At 35.5% G+C, this 12,369-nt stretch overlaps 2 protein-coding genes and 1 long non-coding RNA gene across 3 annotated transcripts; 1 reads left to right on the plus strand and 2 right to left on the minus strand.

The window, feature by feature from the left end:
- Positions 1-3,490: 3,490 nt before the first annotated feature.
- On the minus strand, positions 3,491-5,596 carry LOC148785078 (uncharacterized). Its single transcript, XR_016062816.1, has 2 exons — positions 4,982-5,596; positions 3,491-4,092 (listed from the first exon to the last, which is right to left on the minus strand). It is a non-coding gene; the product is annotated as an uncharacterized LOC148785078 (long non-coding RNA).
- Positions 3,602-6,473, plus strand: LOC105173439 (phosphatidylinositol N-acetylglucosaminyltransferase subunit P). Its single transcript, XM_011095171.3, has 4 exons — positions 3,602-4,050; positions 5,003-5,075; positions 5,965-6,074; positions 6,184-6,473. The coding sequence occupies exons 1-4, from the start codon at positions 3,849-3,851 to the stop codon at positions 6,357-6,359; spliced, it is 561 nt and encodes a 186-aa protein (XP_011093473.1). The 5' UTR covers positions 3,602-3,848; the 3' UTR covers positions 6,360-6,473.
- A 221-nt stretch (positions 6,474-6,694) lies between these two features.
- On the minus strand, positions 6,695-12,369 carry LOC105173440 (phragmoplastin DRP1E). The gene is made up of 15 exons (XM_020697772.2): positions 11,964-12,369; positions 11,580-11,643; positions 11,352-11,459; positions 10,824-10,925; positions 10,653-10,703; positions 10,503-10,564; positions 10,135-10,225; positions 9,931-9,995; positions 9,373-9,567; positions 9,164-9,283; positions 9,013-9,083; positions 7,745-7,970; positions 7,603-7,653; positions 7,121-7,516; positions 6,695-6,985 (listed from the first exon to the last, which is right to left on the minus strand). Exons 1-15 carry the CDS (start codon positions 12,102-12,104, stop codon positions 6,857-6,859), a joined length of 1,872 nt encoding a protein of 623 aa, XP_020553431.2. The 5' UTR covers positions 12,105-12,369; the 3' UTR covers positions 6,695-6,856.

Below are 12,369 nucleotides of genomic sequence, written 5' to 3' on the forward strand. Positions count from 1 at the left end.
TCAGCTATACTAGAGGGTTATTTTTATGCTAGTTGGATAACTAGTTTGGAAATAATAAATCCATATTTGGGTGGAATTTTACTCTTGCTAGAAGAGCGGTTGCATGGGCTTCCAAGAAACAAACTTGTTTAACACATTCTACAATAGAAGTCGAATTTGTCGCATTGGCATCAACGAGCAAGGAAGCTGAATGGCTGAGGAATTTGTCATTAGATATTAAGTTGTGGCCACAACCGATGCCAATCATCTCTTTGATATGTGATAGTGAGGCAGCTATATCTAGAGCCCTTAACAAACTATATAAAGAGAAAAATAGACACATTAAAATAAGCCATGGTTATATAAGGGATTTGATATCATAAGGTGTAATTACCATAATATTTGTGAGATCACAAAGGAATTTAGTGGATCCGTTGACAAAAGGTTTGTCAAGAGAGTTGGTAATTAAGAACACCGGTAATGCAATGGGTTTCAAATCTTTTATTATAAATCACCAGTAGTAAGAACCCGACCTATCCAATTAGCACTATCGTTGTTCGAAAGGTGTAAAGGGTAAAAACAAACTGCTGCTAAGTGATTAAAAGTTAACTCGAAATACATATATATTTACGAGTTGTAAATAAGGAGGTTGAGTTGAAGAACTCTTAATGAAGTAAGTATTGATACTTTTAAGTGTGAAAGGACTTCATCTAAATGAGCACAAGGAGTGGTGCCGCTTCTAGTAAAAGTTCTAATAACTTTTATAAGTGTTCATGGCTCTAGGATGGAGCGCAAGGCCATGTATGTCCTTAAACTCATTTTTGTTAACTTCTCGAAAAATCTAGTAAAGATTATGTTTGTAATATTTCCAGTTAGACTTCAAAAATTTTGGTTTAAAACTTATGCTACCATTAATTTGGTCTAAATTTTGAAATATTTATACTAATTGAAAGTTCAAATCAAAAGAAACATTTCTGTATGCATAAATCTGGATATTAAGTGAAAATGATATGTGGAGGATTGTTGGATAGCTTGTCCATATAAATGCCATGTCCCAGATGGAATAATTAATTAAGTTTTTAATACTTAATAAAGAGTTATCCAATTAAAGGAGGAAATTAATAGATATCATTTAATATAAATTCACTTGGTACTTGGCACTTGGACGCGTGCACATGTAGCCAACGAAATAAAATAATGGTTTATTTTATTTTATTTCTGAAATCATGCTTTATAATCATTTTAATCTGTTATAAAAAATTGAAAATAATAAAAAAAATTATTTTTACTGAAATAAGATGCTTTTTCTAGAAATAAAACAAACTTAAAGCAGCAACTTTAAAAGTTGTTTTCCAGAAGCATCTAATCAGAAAAAGAATTTTATTGAAAAGTTGCAACTTTGGATTGAAGATATGCAAATTGGAATGGTTGCATATTTTATGAAAAAGGTACTAAATATCTATATCTATATATATATAGATATAGATAAAAACAAGTGTCAAAATACACACTTCATATTCATCCGTTCATCACTTGATATTTTAGCCTTTTGAGTTGTTCTTGAAAGAAGGCTTCAGAAATTATTGTTCGGCAAGCCGTGGTTGATTTTGTCGTATCTTAGAAGTAAGTTTGCTTACCCGACAGCAAGCATATAGTGGTGGCAAATTTCACTTTAAGGATAGTAAAATCACGTTTCAAAATCTCTTAAGTATTCATATTTTATTAATAGATGTCTCCTATTTACTTTCATGATACATGAGCTAATATTTTGCTAGGTAATAATATCATCCAAAATTTTTAAAAATATACACAAGAAATCAGGATAAAAGAAAACTTGATTAAGGTTCTTTTGTCTTTCAAGCAACAGAATTTTACCGAAGCTTCTGAAGAAGGACTTAGGATTTTCAGAAAGCTATATAGGAGTATAAATCATGAGACATAGATGAAGAAAGTAAACTTTTCTTAAACAATATCAAGAGACTTATAGGAGAGGAATTTCAATAAGAACCCTCTGAAATAGTGTGATAGAAATAAGATTAAAGCTACTCTAAAATTCAATCGAATGCAAGTATGAATATGTTCGATGCAAAACTATCAGATAAACATAGATGATAAGAAAGATATGCAGGAGATCATCAAGGAACATATCAATCTTAAACTCATCGAACTTGGAGTCTCAGTTTACAGTAGCCCCAATTTCCTAATAAGAAACCATGGTCAAATAAAAAGAGGTAATCTCTAGTTAGTAAATAATTATCAAGGTATCAATAAGATATTGAAATTTGATGGTTATTAACATCAAATTAACAACTCCAAAGCTTGTAATGCGACAAGACGAGGACGAATTGATGGATCAACACAAACCCCAATGACTATAGGTGGGCAGCAATACTCATGGAAAGAACGACTACTAGTGAAGAACGATGTAGATACACAAGAGGGTTGTTAACCAAACAAGCCAAACTTTGGCATATTAACATAAAAGAATTCTTTGCAATTTGGAAGACGCTTATGAAGTGGCCCTTATTCTTACTAGCCAAATAATTACTCTAAAAGTTGATAATATGATGTTAAGTCTTTCTTGAAAACAAACTCGAATCTAAAATTGAGAAGGCCTGTATTATTAGATTGCAAGCTGAATACCAGTATTATTGTTATCATATTGTCATTGTTTAAATCTCATGAAGATATTCTCACAGATTTTCTAACAAGAGACAGAAGCTTCCGAAGCATACTCCATCATCATAAAACTTAGGTATCTATGAGAAAACCTTGAGGAGCTTGATGAGAAGTTTGGAGAACTGACAGTGAAGGCCCAAGTAGTTGATCAAGTGCAACAAGCTGATATTGACACTATCCAGATTGCCATTAGGATGCAAACTTGCTTCTAGCACATTATGGAACGCATTACTAGAACCAATTCAAAAGGCATCAGCTTCAATGATGACTTAAGAATTATGAGAGCAAGGCTCTAGACCTACACTTAGAGAACATGACTCCAAAGTTGTAGTGGCAGATTCAAGTATTGCTTATGCGATGCCATTACCAGATTCCGATGAGAAGGCAACAGTTGAACCACATGAAGTATAAACTTTTGATAGTTCAAGACAACCCAACACCTCTAGAATCAAAGAGGGAGAGATTAACCTTAGGCTAATGACAGACACTTCTAAGATTAATAGCGAACCAATTTTTTCTATTTCTGCCTGATAGGCATATCAAAGAATGTGGGAATAACTTACTTATGTAAAGAAACTAACCCAAGCACGATAATAGTAGATACATTTGAAAAGCATAGCAGGACCTGGATGCTCAAAAGGGCAAAGCCAAAAGAAACTCGAAAATGGTATGATTCTGGAGACTTGCTTCATTTCTATGGCAGTTGGGTTCCTGAAAATTTCAAAACCTGCAAAATAGATTAGTGGGGCGGTTTACGATTTATGGAAGAACAATCCCCACCTTAACCGATGAGACATTTTGGAGTTCAAATTCATTTTAGCAGCTTCAGAAATTGCAGAAAATAATTCTCATCCAACATTTCATTTTATCAAATTATAGAAACCCGACATAACAATATTCAACCTAATCAAGGGTACTATAGAATATAATATGTCACACTTACTAATTTATTGAAATTTAAGATTGTTGTACCCTCTAACAACAAAAAAGTACCACAGTACAAGAGTCGCTATTACTTTGTCCACTTACTTTAAGCGCGTTTTATGGGACTCAGTACCTGACTGCTTGTACGCTCCTAAAATCAGAATCCGAGAGTACAACAGTTGATTGACTCTATTCCTCCTCCCGTCAGCCTGCTCTGTGTTCTTCGAAATGCCCAAGCAACATTAGTCCAAAGAGAAGGATTTGTGATGGAAGGGCGTTCTTTTCTGAACATACCCCGAAGGATATTGAGCTTCATCCAGAACGGGAACGGGAACGGGAATGCGGGTGTACCTTTTTCCGACGCCGACGACCAGCCTCCGACGGGATTCAGCGGTTCCGCAAAGCGCGGGGAGAGACATTATGAAGTTTATGGCCTCGTAGGATCAGTCACCACTGTCTTCGCCGCAGGTTTGATTTTCATAGCCTTCACTGGTGTTCTAAACTCCGATCCTTGCAGTGTATATACAATGTGATATGATTGCAAATTTCCTCTAACTTTTATTATGTTCTTATCCAAATCTCTGCTCTCTGGGCATGTAATTAGAATTGAAAATGCGAAGAATTACGGTAAACCATAAATGGATAGAACTGTTAGGGGTGACAATATTTAGACATGGCACAAACTGTTTGAGAATCTGTTAATAATTTAGTATTGGCAAGTTTTAGAATGTAGTCTCAGAACTGAATGATTCCTTATTATTGATCTGCACCAGTAGAAATTAAGAGCATAAGAAACATTAGTCTCCAGCTATGCTTTTCCCCAATCCTTATTGAACATGTGCAGATGAGTAAAAATGGAGCTGCTTAACTTAAGATTACTTCAGTATGTTAATTCTAAGGAGATGGTGATCTGATATATGGGGATGTATGTGCATAGTCAATGTATTCTAGGCAGCAACTAAACTTTAATTGTTTTAAGTTTGAGCGTATTAAAATATCCCTCATTTTGAAAAGATTATACTAACACCTGTGCGGTTTAATATTTGAAAGGGGAAATTACAACTGTTAATTGGAAATACTCTTTCCTATTTGTTAGACAACCATTAATTTTAGGGGATAATTTTGTAACTTTTCGAACAACGTGGGATATTTGTAATTATGACAGATTTTAGCTAAGTGTTTTGTAATTTATGCTATTTAAAATTGAACAACTCTTTCGTAATATGTTGAATTTGAGGGGATGTCTATGTAATTATCTGTTATTATTTGTTGTATTCCTATAGTTTGTCATGTTTCTAGCATCATAATGGGCTTGGCAAGATGCAGATTCTCTTTTTAATTTATAGAGGAAGATATTAAAACTGAAGATGTACAAAATGGCTTCTGATTACATTCTTACCTTTACCTTTTGTGGAAACAGTCATCTTCTTGATATGGGTATATGTTCCGGACTACTGGTTGAACTCCATAGGGATCTACTACCACCCAAGCAGGTCAGTATGTGCTAATGAATATATGCTTTGCCTTTTAGGTTTCAGACCTTTATTCGGATTCCCTCATCTATGCATATCCTTTTCATCTACTTAGTCTGCAACCAAAGTTACTTTATTGAGGAGATATTCTCATCTTGTGAGAGAGAAATCTAAGGATGGTGCTGTTTGAAACTTTGATCTCAAGCTTTACTCAAGTACTTTTTTTCAGTGTGTTGTGATTGAATATCGCCAAAGACGGTCAGAAGTAGCAAAAAGATAAATTGAGAATGTTTGGGAAAAGTAAGCTTAATAGGTAAAAGAAAATTTTGGCCCCATTTGTTAAAATTCATTGTTATGGGCACAAATTAAAAGCATCCCTACACGGGTTTCTAGAATTTTAAAAGAAGTTGTTTTTCCAAATACTCGAAACAGATTTTCTCGAAACGAAAATTGGTAAGTGTTTTTTATAGTGGTTGCAAAGCTCCCTTAAGAACAACTGGAATTTTAGAGAGAGAGAGAGCTCTAACGTGATACTAAGCTGCTAGTAATTGAAGTGATTCATGTTCGTTACTTAACAATTTTGTGATGCCTGTAGCCGCAGTGGTATGCAGCTTAAAATATTGACATAATTATATTTGCACTCCCTAATATATAATCTATTACACAAATCATTTATATTTTTTTGCTTAATTAACAAAACCAACAGGGAAAAAACAAGAATAATTTGTGTAGTATTTTGGAGGTGTATGTATAATTTTCTTTAAAAGAACACGAATGTATAAACAATATTAACGCTTCTGGTACATGTATGTGTAATATTTTAAAAGATGGATGGTTTGTGCAAATAGTTTATAAGTGGGAGAGTGTGGATACATAATTATACCTAAAATATTTTCGATTCTTGTTTCAGGTATTTGGCATTACCTTATGTAGTGGTGACGATTGTGGTGGCAATTGGAATTTACGTCGGAATGGACTTTTTGGCCACTCCTCCTCCTACCTCCTTGAAGTCAATTTTTGGTAAATACGACTACTTTGTTTTGGCTGGCTTTTAGTGACCATTTATGGGAAAGAGTACTATTGTTGTAACTGGCAAACTTTATCCTTTGGTTTCTCTCTACTTTTGCAGATGAATGGAGTGAAGAACCAGCAGTGTGTGTGGGTGGCATCCCTTCAGCTAATGATGAGGACTACCAGCCCAGTTACAATATTCAGCCTATAACTGACATTGACATTAACCAAGTTGATGAAACCATGTGCGATGAGCTTGCTACAAGAACAGGTACAGCCACCTCAATGTCATAATATTCAAACAGAGGTGTATGGTATTTATAATTATATCATTCTCATGAAACTGACTATCATATCCTAAATTGTCAAAAAATAAAAGGATTATCATATCCTTTCTCTTTTTCCTAATGTCATGAACCAAGAATTATTCTGTTGCAACTTGAAGTAGGTCAGTAATGTTGAGAGTGGGAGTTGGCATAAAACATGTTATATTTACATATGCTGGAAAACACATTATATATCCCCGTGGAAACCGGGTCGATTGAGTTGTTTATGACAGTACAATGAGCTCAGTTGGGGTAATAGTCTAATTTAAAATCTAACAAATGAATAATGTGATGTAAGAATGATTGGAAACAAAACCTCACATCCAACCAAATAATGAAATGTAAGAATAATTTGGAAACAGCACACAAATGAATCCCTGCTTTCAGTTAAGAAACCAGATCAGCAATCACTACTGTCGTGAATTACATTAACATATACACGGGTACTCTACCACAAGATCAAATTCATCGAGCCCATGACACAGAATCAATCTCATCTCTTGCTTTCTTGTAAAGTTCAAGCCTTTTAGCACATTGCTGTCTCCTCTCCATCAATGCTGGATCTTCGTCTAATAAGTCAGAGAGTTGCTTACCCTGCAATATCATCAATTGGCAGCATAAATTGTCTATAGAACCTACTAAATGCTATCAATTTTGTTGAGGTTTATCATTTTCATTATTATATTCATCATCCACTAGAAAAATCAAAAGACGGGAGCAAGTATGTACCTCTCTCTTCCCAATTTGGGTGTAAAAGTAGTTAAGTAAATTCTGTTTGGCCTCCTTAACTTGACAGTAAACCACTGCCTTGGGGATTGAATTCCTCAACGTCTCAGATACCATAGTTACATAAGATGACACATTCGAACCTATCCTCCTGAAGTGTCCCTCCGCATAGCGGTCAATATTTGCAGCAGCTGGCGAATTTTCCCGTGGGTTTCCTCCAGGGTTCCCAGCTTTCTCAACTTCCTGAGGAAGTCTCCGGAAGAAATCAACAGTGAGATACGAAGATTCCATATCAACCAATCTAACAACCGTTTTCTTGCTCTCCTCACGGAACCTTTCCAAAGATTCATTAGCTGCACCGGCTATAGTTGATTGCAGAGTTGGAAATCGTTTCAATTCCTGTTTCGCCAGGAAAATTTAGGAAATAACAGAATGGTATTTGAACAGAAAACGAGAATCTGCAATTAAGAACTTTAAAGACTCACCTGACACTCTGCAATTGACTTCCGGACAAGTTCCTTCAGGACAAAGTGAACCTGAATAACACAGTTTTTTCAGTCAGGAATGGATGTAGCAAGAGACTAGATCTTAGCGTAAGAAAAAATACTCTAAGGTCAGACTACTTACAGCATCCACAGAAGCTTCAGCAGGCCCCCTAAAGTAATTCAATGAGCCCTCAATAAGCCGTCGATACCCTTGCTCCGGAGCAATCAAGTGTGGTTGATAACCATCAGCTTCTGAAACAATTTTTCTCACATTCTGCACTGAAAGATGTCGATCAAATGGAAGTTTTCTCAATGCAGCTGGCAGCTGATTGTCAAAAACTCCATATATTCGATCACCTCCAGGCCGGCTGAAATAATTATGAAGATGATTAGGATCCACAAACACAAGTATGCCTAGTTTTACCTAACCAGATGCAAAAACTAGAATGCATTTCAAAGAGTTATTTTAGGAAATATATATATATATATGTTTTGTACCAAATAGCGTCAGATTTGATTTCATGTGTCACTTCAAGCAGGGTCAACGCATGTCAATGTTGTCAAATCATGATTTGGTGATATTTTTTAATAAAAAAACTCGTGTGTCTCTGTGGCGGGGGGTGGGGGATTATAAAATATCAGAAAGCACGGAAAGCAAGGAATTAGTGTATTGGAAAATGATACTTTAACCATAAATTTGGATCTTGATGCAACTCCATCTATTCTACTGTTATGATATGTATTTCTCATCCAAAAAGCGTAAACAGACAGTTCTCATTTGACATTTTACTTTTAAAAACTCAAATTTCAAAAACACAGAAAAAATAGACATTGCTAGGTTGGAAAGCCATGAAAGATGTAATTATGCTGGGATCAGCTCGAAGGATAAAAAGAACTTGTACGTATTTTCTTGTTCACAGATAACTTAGTTAGAAGCTAAACAACTCCATAGCAAAACAATGACTAATTATTGTCACAACAATGTTCTGGCACAAAATCGAAAGTAAGCCAGATGAAATTCTGAATAACCTAAAGACTTCTTTTTATCTCAAAATCTGGTTAAGCACTGATACCAGCCAACTATGCAGGACCTACAACAGATTATATAACTTTACAAACCGAGCTACTTTACAGTTTTACTAACAACATTGTATCTGGTATACATTTGATGACTGTCTCAGCAGCATCCCACTAATAGAAATGTGGAATAACAATATAAAACTATTATGTTATTGAAACATGTGTCTGAAGAGTTCAATAAGTATCACTGAGATGCAAATGATATCTGTAAATGAAAGTATCCCCAGAAGATTTAAGAAAACCAAAAGCATATTAAATATATAAGGGTTCAAGGAATAAGTTATCCAGATGCAAATTATAAGGGAGAGGGAAGCACAAGGGCAAACATACCCTCCATCCAGATGCTCCTTGAATATTTTGTCAAAAGCACGGCAAAGTTCCAAGATGGTGTATAATTGAGCCTGCAATACAAACACTAGTTGCTGAAAAAAAATGCAATAGTTCATACCAGTAATCATGATGGGGAAGGCAAGAAGCTCACCCCAGCATCAACAGCAATAGGCCTTCCAAGGTGGTCCATTTCAGATTCCAGTTCATCAATGCTTTTGTTAATCAATGAAGTGATACTTGGAATTCTTGCTTTAATTACAGATTCCAAGTGCTGAAAGAAATTTGAAAGTTAAATATAAGGTCAAACATGTAGTGCAGTAAAGAAAGGGCATCAACTGTATTTGAGAAACAAAATGATACCCTTGAGAGAAGCTTTGCAAGGTACTCAGAACCCATTTTACTAGCCAAATGCCCATAGTCCGGACTTGTAGCAAAATACTCACGCTCCTTACGCCTAGCAGCAATCATATCAACATTTTTGTTGATTTCTGCTTGTGAACGATTCACAATACCCACCCAGGGATGTTGTAAACGATAAGATCTTCCTTCCAGAACCTATCAACAATAGAGGAGAAAATAAGAGAATTAGTTAAAATGCTTTTATCATTACATGTAAATAGAAAGGACAGGGAAACATGAAAAGGCTGGTGGAAGGGAACTAAATTAGAATGCGGTGGAGTACCATTTCTGAATTGGAAAATAAAAAGACAAAAGAAAACATATTTGAAATAAACGCATAATTAACAACATTATGAAAAAGTTGCTATTTAGAATTCATCAAACTTTTTTTAAGAGATAGTATTTCAGTGGTAAGTAAATGGTATAACTTTTATCCTTTGTCATTACTATTATCAGTTTTCTTTTGGGGTACAGAGTGACTGTGTGCGAGAGTGAGAGAGAGAGAGAGAGAAAGAGTACATCGAGCGCATTAGTTCCTTTATCCATCAGATCCAGTTTTGTCAGCACCCCGAACGTTCGCTCACCTGCAACAATTGCACAAGAGTCATAAAATGGCAATACTAAGTTCATACAAGAGTCGTCAAATGGCAATACTAAATTCATATAAGATATCTTATTCAACATTCATTCATGCTCTCAACTTTCCAAATGAAAGGTTCTTACCTGATGGATCCACTTCCCTTGCAAGTTTAATAGCATCTGATGTTGCAATATCTTGGTTTGCTGGAGATATTGCCAGTATGATGCAGTTGGGCTGCATGTAGAAGAAAATTCATATAAAAAGTGTAAAACACCTTCAAATTTTAACTTGAGCAAAATAGAGAGACCTTCCAGCCTTGAACTGAAGCAACCGAGTTCATAATGGAGTTACAAACTAACCACATGACTAAACTCTAAAACAATTTTATAACTAGTCCTAAGATTTATATGCATACACATGCTAATAATTAACATATTCTAGATAAACTATTGAGAGGGGAACAAAGCCATACATAAATGGACAAATATAAAAAAAGCATTTTTATCTTTACCTTCTCAACGTATGAGCGAACCATACTTTCAATGTCTTGGACAATACTTTCTGGTTGGCCCTCTGCAAAGATTATATATCTTCGCATTGGATAAAGTTCATATCAATTGAAAATTAAATCAATTTGGAAAAGAAACAAACATGAACTTACCTACAGCAACTTTTGTCAAACCAGGAAGATCAATCAGAGTTAAGTTGACAACTACAAGAAACAACACAAAGAAATCAGCACAGGTGGATAAGTGAATACTTCGAAATTTTGTCATGGATAATTATTCCTTTCAACACACCTAACAAAAATAATCATAAAAGACGAACATACCATTGGGTGAGTAGATACTTAGGTGAATAGGAACAGGAGAAATTTGTTTTGTCTTTCCTGTGATCCTATCAGTTTCATCCTGAATTTCCTTGCGAACCAAGGCTGCATTAGAAAAAAAGATGGTGTCAAAATTTCATCAGTTCAGTCATTGCTAGTGGAACATTTCGAATTACCACATCTGAAATGCTACATGTAAATATAATGGTGGGCAAAGATTGGTATTATCAGAAGCAAAGAAGGAGCAGGATTGAACTGGTATCAGCTGATTTTAACTACCACACATAATGCTCGGTTATTAACTTTTCCAACTAAGAATCAATTCCAAAATGAGGTCTTCTGGTGAACATAACTAAGATTCAATGAAAATCTCCAAGTCTCACCCAGAAGAAACTATAATTGCTGAAATTAAAAAGAATGAGGAAGGTAAAAGAAAGGAGAGCAAATACATCAACTATCAGAAAGCCAGATTTTAAAATCACTCTCTTCTCCATTTTCCTTAGCAATAAAGTAGCAATAGTCCACACATACAGAAATCAGAGAATCGTCTTCGAGGCAAATGACCGAATTCTGCATATTCCTGCTGCCCATCTTCTGTTTTCTGCAGTTGCAATACCAACGGCCGCCTCGTAACAATTCCTACGTTCAACAACCCAGAAAACTTGAAAGCATCAATCATTGGAGATAATCAAATCAAACTCAAACATAATATCCAAATGGGAGCCTTGCAAGTATAATCAAATTGCAAAAAGGACTAACCGGAGCCTCGAGGAAGAAAATCACGTCCTACTATGCTCTCCAGCACCGACGACTTGCCTGAACTCTGTATCCAGCTCAAACCACAAAAAGGAATTTCAGAAACCCACAAAAAGTTTAATCCAATTCACAATTAACTACAAAAAAGTTCAAAAAAACAAAAAGATAAACAACACTCCCTGCCACTCATCTTACAACAGAATCAACAAAAATGCTCTATTTACCCTAAAAAGTAAAGAACCCACTACATTATCTGCGCGGATCTGCTGGTTTCTCAAAGCACCATCACCAACAAACAAGAACTATCCATTCTCTGATTTCCTATTTCAACTAACTCCACGTAACAAATAAATTTCTTGTACAAAACAACAAAAATCAGACAATCACCTGGCCCCCGACGACAGCGACGGAAGGGAGGGCATCCCAAAGAGACGAAAAGGCCTGGTCGCCACCACCGTAGTCTCCTAGGGCGGTGCAAGCCCTCTGTATTCTGTTCACCAGTCCAATCAAACTCTCCATAGTCGCCATCGTTTCTACTTAAACTTCCAAATTTCGGCACAAACAACAACAGATCTAAATCAAGAACTCCACTAATGTTCAGCTATCTAAAACGATTTCGAGTTATGAAAATACAAAGAAACTTAGGATTAAAGCAATAGACAACAGAGAAACAACTGCCGAACTCTAGAGAGAGAGAGAGAGAGACTCGGAGAAGTCTGAAATTGGACTGGTTTTTCAAATTGCTGTAGAAAAAATGAAAGGTGTGATGTTTTGTTCGTGGGTTAGGGATATA

The sequence above is a fragment of the Sesamum indicum genome, linkage group LG11 (genome assembly GCF_026168435.1).
Source record: "Sesamum indicum cultivar Baizhima isolate 11 linkage group LG11, ASM2616843v1, whole genome shotgun sequence".
NCBI lineage: Eukaryota > Viridiplantae > Streptophyta > Magnoliopsida > Lamiales > Pedaliaceae > Sesamum > Sesamum indicum.